The sequence below is a fragment of the Metarhizium brunneum genome, chromosome 4 (assembly GCF_013426205.1).
Source record: "Metarhizium brunneum chromosome 4, complete sequence".
Taxonomy (NCBI): Eukaryota; Fungi; Ascomycota; class Sordariomycetes; order Hypocreales; family Clavicipitaceae; genus Metarhizium; species Metarhizium brunneum.
Genome location: NC_089425.1, coordinates 1,624,180 through 1,636,872, shown reverse-complemented (window position 1 = coordinate 1,636,872; position 12,693 = coordinate 1,624,180). Strand labels below are relative to the sequence as shown.

General features: G+C 50.1%; 7 protein-coding genes across 7 annotated transcripts; 5 read left to right on the top strand and 2 right to left on the bottom strand.

The window, feature by feature from the left end:
• Positions 1-346: 346 nt before the first annotated feature.
• G6M90_00g071450 (mitochondrial 54S ribosomal protein bL32m) lies at positions 347-786 on the top strand (the record flags this gene model as incomplete). The annotated part of the gene is made up of 2 exons (XM_014690428.1): positions 347-683; positions 737-786. The coding sequence occupies 2 exons, from the start codon at positions 347-349 to the stop codon at positions 784-786; spliced, it is 387 nt and encodes a 128-aa protein (XP_014545914.1).
• A 384-nt stretch (positions 787-1,170) lies between these two features.
• rec14 (Meiotic recombination protein rec14) lies at positions 1,171-2,406 on the top strand (the record flags this gene model as incomplete). The annotated part of the gene is made up of 4 exons (XM_014690429.1): positions 1,171-1,242; positions 1,310-1,346; positions 1,434-1,979; positions 2,036-2,406. The coding sequence occupies 4 exons, from the start codon at positions 1,171-1,173 to the stop codon at positions 2,404-2,406; spliced, it is 1,026 nt and encodes a 341-aa protein (XP_014545915.1).
• Positions 2,407-2,805: 399 nt separating this feature from the next.
• Positions 2,806-3,464, top strand: cdm1 (DNA polymerase delta subunit 4; the record flags this gene model as incomplete). Its single annotated transcript, XM_014690430.1, has 2 exons — positions 2,806-3,228; positions 3,294-3,464. 2 exons carry the CDS (start codon positions 2,806-2,808, stop codon positions 3,462-3,464), a joined length of 594 nt encoding a protein of 197 aa, XP_014545916.1.
• Positions 3,465-3,661: 197 nt separating this feature from the next.
• QSPP (Queuosine salvage protein) lies at positions 3,662-4,944 on the bottom strand (the record flags this gene model as incomplete). Its single annotated transcript, XM_066130954.1, has 4 exons — positions 3,662-3,834; positions 3,893-4,253; positions 4,321-4,475; positions 4,533-4,944. 4 exons carry the CDS (start codon positions 4,942-4,944, stop codon positions 3,662-3,664), a joined length of 1,101 nt encoding a protein of 366 aa, XP_065987132.1.
• Positions 4,945-5,760: 816 nt separating this feature from the next.
• Positions 5,761-8,513, top strand: uba2 (Ubiquitin-activating enzyme E1-like; the record flags this gene model as incomplete). Its single annotated transcript, XM_014690432.1, has 8 exons — positions 5,761-6,081; positions 6,268-6,438; positions 6,499-6,860; positions 6,917-6,978; positions 7,039-7,619; positions 7,683-7,944; positions 8,011-8,095; positions 8,147-8,513. The coding sequence occupies 8 exons, from the start codon at positions 5,761-5,763 to the stop codon at positions 8,511-8,513; spliced, it is 2,211 nt and encodes a 736-aa protein (XP_014545918.1).
• Positions 8,514-8,565: 52 nt separating this feature from the next.
• Positions 8,566-9,778, bottom strand: Cbr4 (Carbonyl reductase family member 4; the record flags this gene model as incomplete). Its single annotated transcript, XM_066130953.1, has 4 exons — positions 8,566-8,723; positions 8,864-8,956; positions 9,106-9,192; positions 9,268-9,778. The coding sequence occupies 4 exons, from the start codon at positions 9,776-9,778 to the stop codon at positions 8,566-8,568; spliced, it is 849 nt and encodes a 282-aa protein (XP_065987140.1).
• A 989-nt stretch (positions 9,779-10,767) lies between these two features.
• On the top strand, positions 10,768-12,685 carry DS1PP (Dihydrosphingosine 1-phosphate phosphatase; the record flags this gene model as incomplete). Its single annotated transcript, XM_014690434.1, has 4 exons — positions 10,768-10,864; positions 11,009-11,225; positions 11,282-12,522; positions 12,597-12,685. 4 exons carry the CDS (start codon positions 10,768-10,770, stop codon positions 12,683-12,685), a joined length of 1,644 nt encoding a protein of 547 aa, XP_014545920.1.
• Positions 12,686-12,693: the final 8 nt, after the last annotated feature.

Below are 12,693 nucleotides of genomic sequence, written 5' to 3'. Positions count from 1 at the left end.
CTCTGGAGCTTGCAGTTGACCCACATTCGGTCAGTGCATTGGAGGTACTTGATTGGCCGGCAATGATTGACCAAAGCCACCACAGAGAAAGCTTTCGGCAGACTTTTGATGGAAGTGACACGCGAATTTGCGATGTGGTGGGCTGACAAATAAAGTTGTGAGAGCTTCAAGATCTGGCCCAACGATACTGGAACGATACTTGCGAGGACCTGCAGACGTGAATCATTTAGTATCATTGCTTGGTCATCAAGAAATCCTCGAGTCTCCCGATCACCAGCGACCACATACTCATCGACTACCATCTCGAATCGACGTGAAGTCTGTCCGGCTTCAATAATTCTCAAAGATGGCTGCTGCTACTGTATCAATGCTTTCCCGTCTGCCCTTCCCGACAGTTGCCTCTGCTCCACGCTGGGCTACGTTCTATACCCGATTCTTCAACCCCCGACTCTTCCCTACACTCTCGGTTGCTGTGCCGGGAGTCAGCTTGAACATTCCCACCTTGCTGGGCGACATTTGGGAATCAGTTCTACGCGCGGTACCCAAGAACAAAGTGTCACATTCTCGTAAGCGACACAGACAAATGGCTGGCAAGGCTCTGAAGGATGTGAACAGCCTGTGCAAATGCCCTGGCTGTGGAGAGACCAAGAGAACGCACCGACTATGCCAGAGATGTCTCGAAGGTGCGTTGGTACGAGTTTTTGCCTTTTTTTGCATATGCTAACGATATCGCCAGACATGAGAAGGATATGGCGTGACGACTACCCGACGAACAAACCCTTTTAGGCAGATGGGAGGATAGAGGGGATTCATGTGACAACTGTATCAAAAGCCTTGTATATCAATTTCAGTCAGGTCTGCATGCTATTGGCGTTTGGCTAGGATAGCCTTGTATACTGTATATAGATACTGCAGATAAAAAACAATCATTTTCGACTTTTGGTGGACTTTACGATTTAACCTGAAAAGCAAGGGTTTGCATCCTGTACCCATTTTGCCGACGTCATTAATAAACTTAGGAGTTGCTTTTATTTGTAGTTTAAACGAGGGAATATGTTTAAAATATCTGTCAGCCTCGTAATACAGGTAAGGTGCAGAATACTGTTGTGGGATGAGAGCCCAGGTTGTAGCTTAACCCATAGCCTCGACCGTACAAAATCCTGCCCCACCATGACCGATGTCAAAAGCATCCTCCTACATCCAACTCAAGATCACGGCACGCCAAGCGTTGTGGTCACCCGTGTTAGAGAAGATGGTGAGCACCTCTCACACTTTTGACTTTCGCGCAACTACTGACCATAACATGTAGTCGAAGCAGTATCTGACAACCCATACTGTGGATGATGGTATGCCTGCACACTGCCCCGCCATCACTGAAGTCGCGAGGTTGGGACGCACTTTTCCACACTAGTAGCTAACACCAAGTGTTATAGCTCATATTACGGATATATTTTCAATAGCTACGACACCGAAGGCGGTACTGTCAGCCGGTGGATCATCAACGCTCCATGTGCACGACACAACAGACCCTTCATTCCCTTTGAAGCAGTCCATCCCTAACGCGCACAAACTCGGTTGCCACCACATCAGCGCATCAAGAAATGGAAAGGTTGCAGCAAGTGTAGGCTTCGGAGGAGAGGTGAAACTTTGGGCGTTAAACCAAGACACTGGCGAGTGGTCAAACAGCGGCGAAATCACTGGACCGGCAGTCAAACCAGGTGAGGTGTGGGCGGTAGCACTCAGCGAGGATGGGTCATATCTGGCCAGCACAACAAATGACGGACGTATCAACGTCTGGGATATTACAGACGAGAAAAACGCCAAGATTATGGAATATGAAACAGGAAGCGCTGGGTCAGGCAGCTTTGGCATGAGCGTCGATCTCAGTAGAGACGGCAAATACACTGCCAGCGGTCACCAAAACGGAGCAGTGTACATTTTCAACAATGACACGGGGAGAATTTTGTATTCTCTTTCAGGTATGTGATGCTGGAAAAAGAGCCAGAGAAAAAGAAGCTGACATAGAGCTATGTAGGGCTCTCAAAACCTGTTCGAGCAGTAGCCTTCTCGCCAGCAAGTTCGAGACTTGCTGCCGCGGGTGACGCAGGAATCATTGCCCTGTATGATATGAAGCACGGTGAACATGTGGGCAATTTGACCGGCCATTCTTCATGGATCACGACTATTGACTGGAGTGATACGGGCGAATTCTTGCTCAGCGGATCAATGGATGGCAAAGTCAAGGTATGGTCGATTGAGCGAAGTGCTTGTGTGGCCACCCACAGCGAGACAGATAAGGCATTGTGGACGGCGCGATGGCTTCCCAAGACTGGGAAGAGTGAGATGTTCTGCACGGCCGGTGCGAACAGAAGCCTGTCTTTCTATCGCGAAGCGACTGGAGCTTAATGGAAGACACACGATGTCAAATGTTTCACTGCCATTGATGAAAATGAATGACTTCGATCACCTTAGTTTCTCTCCCTTGGCGCCTGTGAAGCTGCTCCATCACGTGATGGCGTTCCAGTCTCGCGTTGCCCCGCCAGAATCAGCCCCCCCGCCCCAAGTTACTGTAGCTGCTACAACCGTCATAGCCATGCACCCACCCACTCCCGCTTATTTGGGCTTCAGCTGAACCGTTAATCAAGTCCACAAACATTACCCTTTCTTTCCAGCAAAATTCGAATAATTACGACCCTAGAAGTATTCGTCCTGTTGTTTCGGAGCATAGGAATAATTCCATACTAGAAAAATCATATAATACCACATATCGTCCCATACTCTAGCACCGGGACCTGGCATCACATCATGCCTACTACTCGACGATCAACCCGCGGCCGCACTGGGCCTGCAAAAGGTCAATCAACGATCAGCTTCGCCAATAAGGTCACAAAGAGCGTACCAAAAGATATCAAGAACAAGTTGGTAACACCGACAACTACCAAGATTGAAGTCCCGGAGAGAAGAAAGCCAGTACAGGAACATGTCGAGGAAGTAGTAGACGATAAAGTGGAAGATCAGGAAGAGGATGATCAAGAGGAGGCAGAGCTCAAGGAGGAAGTTCTGGTGAAGACAGAGGCTGAGTTGAAGGCTGAGAAGCTCACCGACTCGCAGATCGATAAATACTGGAAAGGCATTGAGAAGGAACGCAAGGCACCGAGAGTGCATCAAGAAGGATTGTCTGTGAATGACAAGGTTTTGCGATACTTTGATGTCTGCTCTCAATATGGGGTAATCATCCGTTTGACCTTGCTTTCGTCTTGACAGGAGCCTGCTGATGACTAACTGATGTGTAGCCTTGCATCGGAATCGATCGCATGAAGCGGTGGCAAAGAGCCGAGGGGCTTGGCCTGCGGCCTCCCATCGAGGTTCTCTCCGTGTTACTGAAAGAGGAGAAGAAATCTAACAAAGAGGCGGAAACGGCACAGATGGATCATATTCTTAACTCGATTGCTGTTGGATCATAGCCTCTGTTTGCAACTATTACGAACGAGGTTGAAATAACGGAGAACGGGAGGCGTTGGTGGCGTGTGTGTTTGTTTTTAACGAATGTTATGTATTCTATTGCGCTGGTCTATTTAAACCCGCCATGTATCAGACCAATGACTTGGCCATGACTCGAAAACAATCTATGTTTCCGGGTTGAATGTCTTTGATGCTAGATCTAATACCATATACTTCTTGTTCTATGGTGAGGAAACGGTTCTTTGCCCGCGGCTTCTAATTCTTTCATGCGGTCGTAAAGGAAGAAATCAATCAAAATAGCATTGACGTATGTGTCTGGATGTGCTCGAACGATTTCACGCCGTATCAATTCGACGCACCATATACTGCACGCTGCGAGCATCGATTTAGCGGATAAACGCGCACCATTCTAGGGTTGATATATAGTTACCTCTCAACTGCACCTCCCAGCGATCTCCACTTTTGAACATCTTTCTGTCCCTGATGGCCGCCGCCACTGGCGGACTGCAGTACAATGCGCCTAGAGTAATCAAAATCTGGGGGATGCGGTAGTCCGCAAACATGGTGATCTTGTCAATGTCTCGAAATTTGCCGTACGACTGGCCCTCAAAGCAGGCCCATATATCGGCGACTAGAATCTGAGCCCGCTTCAAGAACCTCACAGGTTTGTTTCTGCCTTCGAAGTAGTGCTCGTCACGGAAACATGAAAAGTCTCGGGCCAAGAGATTGACAAGTTCGGCTGCTGAGCCGTTGGCTGCGGATATGACGTTTGCGAAGGAGCAGTTGTATCGCTGAATGGAGGGTTAGAACTATTCATGCCTTTTCATCTTTAGTACGGGACGTTTGTCCGAGGCCCACCTCATATAATACTCTGCCGCTTTCTCTAAGGCAGTCTAGTCGTTCTTGCAGCAGCGGCATTTCCTCTTCTGTGGACGATCTGAAGATGTGGCGAAGGGACTCTAAGTTGCATTCCTGCTCGTCTTGCCAATAGTGAGGGTCAGTGATTGGAATGTCTTATCACCGGATGTCAGTACGTTGCTGGGCCTTGAAACGTGACATTGGCAACTCGCCTTCTTCCAAAGCCCTCTGGATAGCTGCGACAAGACTCCAATACCCAGTCCACCTCCTCCCGTGATACTCGATAGCAAACCTCTCATCGTCCGGCAACTCAGACCAGAAGGAGAAATTCAGCAGATCCATGGTGAAAATGAAGGCTACCGAGGTCTCGTCTTTTGCCTTGGGATGAAGCTCGTGCTCTGACCAAGTGGCCGTTGAGTAGTGCTTCTTCTGCATCTGGGCGTATATCGTCTGCGCGGCGGCCTTGGTAGCCCGCATATCAATGGCCATGTCGATGCCTTGGTTGTAGACATACTCGGCCCCGTCTAGAACACCTGTATCCGCCTCTTCCTTCACGACAAGTTTGCCCTGCAGGTGCTGGCGGAGCAGTTCGAGGAGCTCAGGGTCCGCTTCATCATCAGACATTTTTTTTGGTGAGAGTCGAGTCAAATGCCGGTGTGAAAGGGACGATGGCTGCTCCGTTATACAATGGGCCTAGCATACGTGCATTCAAAAGAAGAAGGAAAAGAGCAAACGCAACTGTCGAGATGACCGGAAATTACTGTATGTATTCAGTGATTTGGTGGTGTTGCAGATTGCATGGACGGGAAGGGGGAAAATCCGTAGAAGTTGGTTCCTGGTGGTCACTCGCCCAATCGGGCTTCTCGGTCGCAAAAAGGGACGTCATGGTCGCAGAAGACTCTCAGCTCTCTCGTTTTAGCGCCCATTACAAATATCGAATTGCGGTTCAGAACAGGTTAAGCTCAGGGCCAATTGAGCAACCTCAGCGGTCATAGCTACAATATACATGTAGCACGTCGCCAAGGGATCGCAAATTAAGACAAATGCGTCGCCATGCAGGATACGTTCTTCGTCTTTGCTGATGCGTGATGGATTCTGCAGAGTGACAGTCAAGCGAGAACACTGGCGAAAGGGATAGCACTTCACGACAAAGCAAAACAGCCAATCAGCACCGCCTATTTTGTTTCCGGGACCCACATGGGGAACGATCCCTGGCACATCCGACATGATTCAATTGGTCGCAACTTGTCGCTGGCATTCAAGCGTCAGCCGCAAGCGCTCATCAGCAGTCTGATCAAACAGGGTCTCGAGAAACACGACCGCTACCGACTATGCTCTCCGTCCGACATTGAATAAATTCTCGCATGCTCTATCCCCCATCCGATCGCGACGTCGTCTCTTCAACCATCGAATTGATCTTGCCGAGAGGCGACAGCGGCCATGGAGGCTTCGATCCAAGCCAGTGAACCTGCCGCGCCGCTGGCAGCTGTGGCAGCTGGGCCAGCTGATCCTGTCCCAGGTCAAGCAGTTGGAAAGACTGTTAACGCCCAAGAACAACAATCACAACTTCAGCAGCAGCCTCAGCAGCAGCCCCAACTTTCCCAAGCCTCTCAACAAACCGCTGCGCAAGCTCCGGCCCAGAATCAGCAAGCCCTCTCCAGCCAACAGAACTTCACAACCCAACATCGCCCGCGAGTGATGGCACGAGACAGATACAACCACCAGTCGCTCGGGGCCTCCCTGAACTCATCCGTGAAACAGGTATGTCGATTCTGGGTACCTTACAACCATATTGTATTCCTGGTGTTGTTTGTGATAGAGGTGCATACCGTCGCATGACTCGTGTGACAATGATAACCTTCTCTCGTTGGGTACTGCCATATTCGAGAAAAGCCAATAGATTCTGGGAGAGAACTTGAGGTGAAAGCTGACACTGATATTTCCCAGGCTCGAGTCTTGATGGTCGGTGCAGGAGGCATCGGATGCGAATTACTCAAGAATCTGGCTCTCACGGGCTTCTCAGAAATTCACATTGTCGACCTCGATACAATTGACCTGTCGAACCTGAATCGACAATTCCTATTTCGACAGGAGCATATAAAGAAATCGAAAGCTCTGGTACATATAACACACCGTCTAGGGTCGATACCATGGGATGAAAAGCTAACGGCTGGGTAGGTTGCTAAGGAAGTCGCCGAGAAGTTCAATCCAAACGTCAAAATCGTCGCCCACCACGCCAACATTAAAGATGGAAATTTCAATGTTTCGTGGTTTCGAAAATTTAGCATCGTATTCAACGCACTGGATAACTTGGAAGCTCGACGACATGTCAACAAAATGTGCCTTGCTGCGGATGTGCCTTTGATAGAAAGCGGCACCACTGGTTTTAATGGCCAAGTTCAAGTTATTAAAAAGGGTGTAACGGCATGCTATGATTGCACTGCTAAGGAGACACCCAAAACATTCCCCGTCTGCACGATCCGAAGCACGCCGAGTCAGCCCATTCATTGTATTGTCTGGGGCAAGAGCTATCTTATGAAGTAGGTGAAGACCATCACACAGCCAGAAAGTTGTGGATTGCTAACTGCTCTTACAGCGAAATATTCGGCGTCAGTGAAGACCAATCTGCGTTTGATCATTCGGAGGATGCGGAGAACGGTAAGTGTGCTACTGTTCCGGATGGCTACAAGTTCTGACCTTTAATTCCAATATCACTAGCCCACGAGATAGAAGAGCTCAAGAAAGAGTCCGAGGCTTTAGAAAATATCCGTGACGCGGTTGGCACTGCAAATTTCCCCCAATTACTCTTTGATAAAGTCTTCAACAGCGACATCGAGCGATTGCGATCGGTCGAGGACATGTGGAAGTCACGGAGAAAACCTGCGCCTCTGAATTACGACACTGTTTTCAATCAGGCTACGGATGCTATCGCATCAAAGGACGATATTCTGAGCGATGACCAGCGAGCGTGGACCCTCGAAGAGAATCTTGTTGTGTTCAGGGACAGTCTGGATCGCTTGAGCAAGCGAATGCTGGACCTCAAAAAGAACAAAGACCTATCTGGTCCTGAGCCAACGATTAGCTTCGATAAGGACGATATTGATGCACTGGATTTTGTGGCTTCATGCGCCAACATCAGATCAACTATTTTTGGAATTGATCGTAAATCACGATTCGATATTAAGGAAATGGCGGGAAATATTATCCCAGCCATTGCCACTACAAACGCCATTGTCGCTGGTCTATGCATCCTTGAAGCATTCAAAGTCCTTAAGGGAGACTATGGACAGGCTAAAGAGGTAGGATTGGAAAGGGACATGTCAGTTATACAGCCAGACCAGATGCTGACTATTTTTTTTTAGGTGTTTTTGCAACCCTTTGCCCCCACTAGGCTTCTCGGCTCAGATACTTCGCGAAAGCCCAACCCAGATTGCCCTGTGTGCAGTGCTTTCAATGTCACTATCAAGGTTGATCTTTCTAGGGCAACCCTGAACGATGTTGTAGAGGATATTATCAAGAAGCAGCTCGGGCTTGAAGAGAAGGAATTTGTCCTCAGTAACGAAGTTGGTATCGTGTACGATGCGGATGAGACTGATAATCTACCGAAGAAGCTTTCAGATCTTGGTATGTACATCTGCTGCATTTTTTTTTTGGAGAAGACGTTGGATAACTAACTAACCTTTGAATAAGGCATCAAAGGAGGAAGCTTCCTTACCGTCATTGACGAAGATGACGATGAGCCGTTGGTTAATATTGTGATCAATATTGAAGAAGGGTATGTGGTTTTGGATAAATTTAGTAATACACAGACTCTAACTGTCCCCAGTGCTGTTGAGGCCCAGGATAAGCCTGTTGAGGTCCACTTGGACAAGCAACCTGAGATTCCTCAGAAGCCCAAGAAGGCCTTAATTGCGACTAACGGCGGTCCTAACGGCATCCAGCAAAACGGCAAGCCTTCAGACCTAGATGCGCAAAGCAGGGCTCTTAAAAGAGCTCATTCAGGTGATGATGCGCAAAGCCGGGTTTTCAAACGAGCTCATCTAGACGACAATACGGAAGGCGGGACTCTCAAACGAACTCATCCAGGCGACGATGCGCAGCCGGCCAAAAAAGCGAGGATTGCCGGTGCCGAGGACGATGATGTTGTGCTTGTACAAGACGATGCTGGTGCAATTGTCATTCCTGACGACTGAGGTGGCATTGTTACAGACGACAATGTCGGAGTTTGCCCTTCTGCTCTCTGTTTCACGCGGCACTCAACCCTCCATCAAGGTTGAGAACACAGTTATTAGCAAATCCATTGGAAGCCAAGAAAACCGCGGCATCCGCTACCTCAGCAGGATGTGCTACGCGGTTGAGCGGCGTATCTTTTAAATACGCCTGTTGCAGCTCTGGTTTCAGATCTAAAAGGGAGGCATCATTGGTTATGTTAGTTTTAATTATTCAGCTTGTTTTTTTTCTCCCAGGTTGGCATTTGGCGACATCAAGATGAGGATGGACGCTGGGAAGGGCATCTGGACAGAACGGGGGAGGAAGTTCTTACGATCCCACATAGAGCTCTGGACCCAGCCCGGTAGGAGAGCGTTTACACGGATAGATCTGGCGGCCATTTCCCTGCACAGAGCACGGGTGAAAGCTGCATTGACCGAGGTTAGCCAGGCGGCTACTTTCTTCTTCTTCTTTTTATTTTATTTTCTGCAGTGTAAAAGTAGGCATCTCGCGAAGAAGGGGGCGTGGAAAGGGTATGTAGAAATGAGGAATGAATATTATGCACCTTGGACGTACCCACTACGCCTGCCTTGGAAGCGGAATACGCAGTAACACCAAGGCCGGATTTCGTAGCCATCAAGCTGGAGACGTTGATGATGCAGCCTGCCTTTTTCATTAGAACTCGCACGACACGTGTGCTGCTGCTGCATTGTACTCGTGGCGGGTTTGCGTCCTCACCGTTTGGCCGAACGCTGGCGTGCTTACACACAAGCATGGTGGACAGCAGATTCGTATCAAGTATACTGGCGAGCTCTTCATCAGGCGTCCTCTTCAAAAGCGTAGTCTGAGAAATACCCGCGCAGTTGACGAGGACATCCAGCGGCCCAACCGCCTCGGCGTGCTGCTTGGCCCTTTGGTAAGCTTTGACACCACGTCCATGGCGGAAACGGGCAACCACAGCGACGCTTACTTGGGAGGCACGAGGGTCAAAAACATGCTTTATGCTCGCCCTGTCGGCGACGTCTAGCCTTATGAAGCGGTGGCTAGTAGGCGTGTCGGATGGCGAATTTTGGCCGTGTGATGCAGTGTAGGGTGTGAGCTGGGGCTCTAGTTTGGCTCGGGCTTGGAGGGCCGTCCTGCCGAGGAGAGATACGACTGCTCCCTGGGCGGCGAAGGCCTGGGCTATGTGGGCGCCTATTGTGCCGGTGGCTCCGACGACGACGGCGTGTTTGCCCGCGAGGGGGATCATGGTTAGGGCTGATATGCGCTGCGATTTGGATGTATGGTGGTGAGTGGTTGTGAACTTGTGGTTGTGGTTGAGCTTGGTGCTGGATCGGGTTAGTCTACGGATGGAGCCGTAGGAGGTGGGAGTTTGAAGCCGAGCAGCGGACAGTGCTCTGTCGCTCTCTCTTCTTGGCCATGAATACTGAGGCAGTTGGATTCGTTGCTTGCTTTACAGGTTTACACTTGGGCCCTCTGACATTCTCACATGATGGGACAGGGGAGCACGGAGGACTACGGAGGTGTACTCGGTGGCACCAAGATGTAGTTATGTAGCCGCCGAGTTTGACGACGGCTGAGGAACCGTGACATTGTGTTGCATTGTTGCAGTTACCCCTGGACTAGCTCGGTTGACTTGGCCGTTGCCCACATGCACGCTGTCATATTCGTCAAGCAACAAGTACGTACTCGAGGATTGCAGTTTGTCAATTCAAAGCAGCCTCCAGGGCCGGCTGCCGGTCAACAAACTGACTGGACCCCTCAGCAACGCTGAAGAGGCGTGGCCACGGGCTTACGGGGCTGGTTGACCGCCTACTTTAAGCACTTAAGTACTTAAAAGTAAGTATTAAGTACTTAGCTACAGTGGGTGTACATGTACCGACCACAGGTGGTCCAGTCACCAGGCCGGGTGTTAAGTGGTGCTGGTGGGAATCTCGAGGGCTCTATTATTCAAAGACGCAGACCCTGGAATTGCAGACTCTGGTGTCTGGTCCAATTGAATGTCTCCATTTTTCCAACCCGCCAGTCAGTTACCATCCAGTGTTCATCACTTCTACTCTTTCGCATTCTGCCCTCACTCGTCTCTCCTTTGGTTGCGTGCCGTCTGGCTCCAGAGGGTTACCCTACGCTCTTTTCTCCTTTGAACCTCAATGTCGACCGTCTGAGTCTAGCCAGCGTACCCCCAATTGACGACAATCCGAGCCCCCATCTGCCGCTCATTACTTGCGAATCCCGACCATGAGCGGCACGCGACGCGATGCCCCGCCACCTACGACGTCTCCTGTCCCCAAGGTCGACAATGCCCCTGATGCGGGGTTGAGGAGTATCAATCACTGTGAGTATGACCGAATGATAGACATGGACGAGAGGGCGAGCGGCTGCATCTTTGGGAAAGGGGAATGAATGAATACCTCGCGCGGGGTGTGAGCTTTGGATTCGAGTTCGAGGGGCACCGCTGGGGCTAACGACTTGCATGTAGACAAGCGCGCTCTTCCACGATGGCGATATAATCTTCGGCAACAGGCTATCCCGTTGATTCGATGGGAGACGCCGTATCTGGCTTGGATGCAGGAGAAGCTGAGGACGCCTGCTCTGGATAGTTACTTCGCCATCACAGCCAACTTGGGCACCCATACTTTTTTCATGATTGGCTTGCCGATATGTTTCTGGTGTGGTTGGGCATCTCTAGGCAAGGGGTACGTGGAAATTTTCTCTTTACTTTTGTTCTACTTTGTACTGACGTTGTTTTCAGCCTGGTCCATATGCTTGCTCTTGGTGTCTTTTGGACAGGCTTCATCAAGGACTTTTACTCTCTGCCCCGACCGCTCTCGCCGCCGCTCAATCGAATCACCATGTCTGGATCTGCTGCTCTGGAATACGGGTTTCCCTCAACGCATAGCGCCAATGCACTCTCTGTGGCTGTATACGGACTCCTCAGCTTGCACAGTCCCGACAACGCTTTACCCCCGACGGCCAAGATCATTTTGGAATGCCTCTCCTATTTTTATGCGGCGTCCATCGTTTTCGGTCGCTTATACTGTGGCATGCATGGGTTTCTGGATGTTTTGGTCGGTTCCACCATTGGTGCTGGCATTGGTCTTGTCGAATTTTACCACGGCCCCTCCTTTGATGCCTTTATGCACTCTAGCTCCTGGATTGCTCCTGTAGTTGCAGGTCTTGTCATTATTATCTTTGTGCGCATACACCCTGAGCCGGCGGATGATTGCCCCTGCTTTGACGACAGCGTTGCCTTTGCCGGAGTCGTGATAGGCGTTGAATTTGGAACTTGGACATATGGCAAGATCCCGTCCGATCCGTGGGAGACTAATGCCTACGGCGATGGAACCATTGACGTCGCACCCTTGGGTCTATGGATCAACGTTGCGCGAATTGTATTTGGAGTTTTGGTAATTTTCGCCTGGAGGGAAACCATGAAGCCTGCTCTGCTCAAATTTCTCCCTCATCTCTTCCGTCTTATAGAGAAGCTTGGCTGGGATCTGCCACGGAGATACTTCATACCCGCCAGTGAATACAAGTCGGTGCCTCCAGGATCTCGTCTGGATACACTGTTCCCCAAGGCCTCTGACTTTCCTCGAATGGTTGAAGGCATCCGACATCCCACGACCCGTGGGCGATCCGTTTCTATTGGCCCCCAAAGCGCTGCGGATGCGTATGAGGCGTTGGCATACCGGGAACGAAGACGCAGAGAAAGCATCAGCAGCAATCAAAGTTTACGAAGCAAATCTAGTAATATGGATCTTCAGGGCAAGGATGAGGACCACTCTGGGAAAGGGGCCCAGACATCAGGAGTGCAGAAGCCTAATTCCCATGGTCATGAGAAGGTAGATGGTGAAGTATTGATATTAAGTGGGGAGGAGAACGGTGACGTTGCCGAGGAGAATAAGCTTGATGATGAGGAAATGTTTTCACGTTTGGTCCGCCCACGTGTGAGGTACGATGTTGAAGTGGTAACGAAATTAGTAGTTTATACGGGTAAGTTGACGAAATTGTTCTCAACCGCCTCTGTTGATGATGGAAGGGGCTGTAGGTTGGCTGACTGTACACAGGAATTGCATGGTTTGCGACGGCGCAAATCCCAATCATGTTTGAGTATGCCGGTCTAGGGACGAACCACCTCCGACTTCAGACGCAATGAGATGAGTG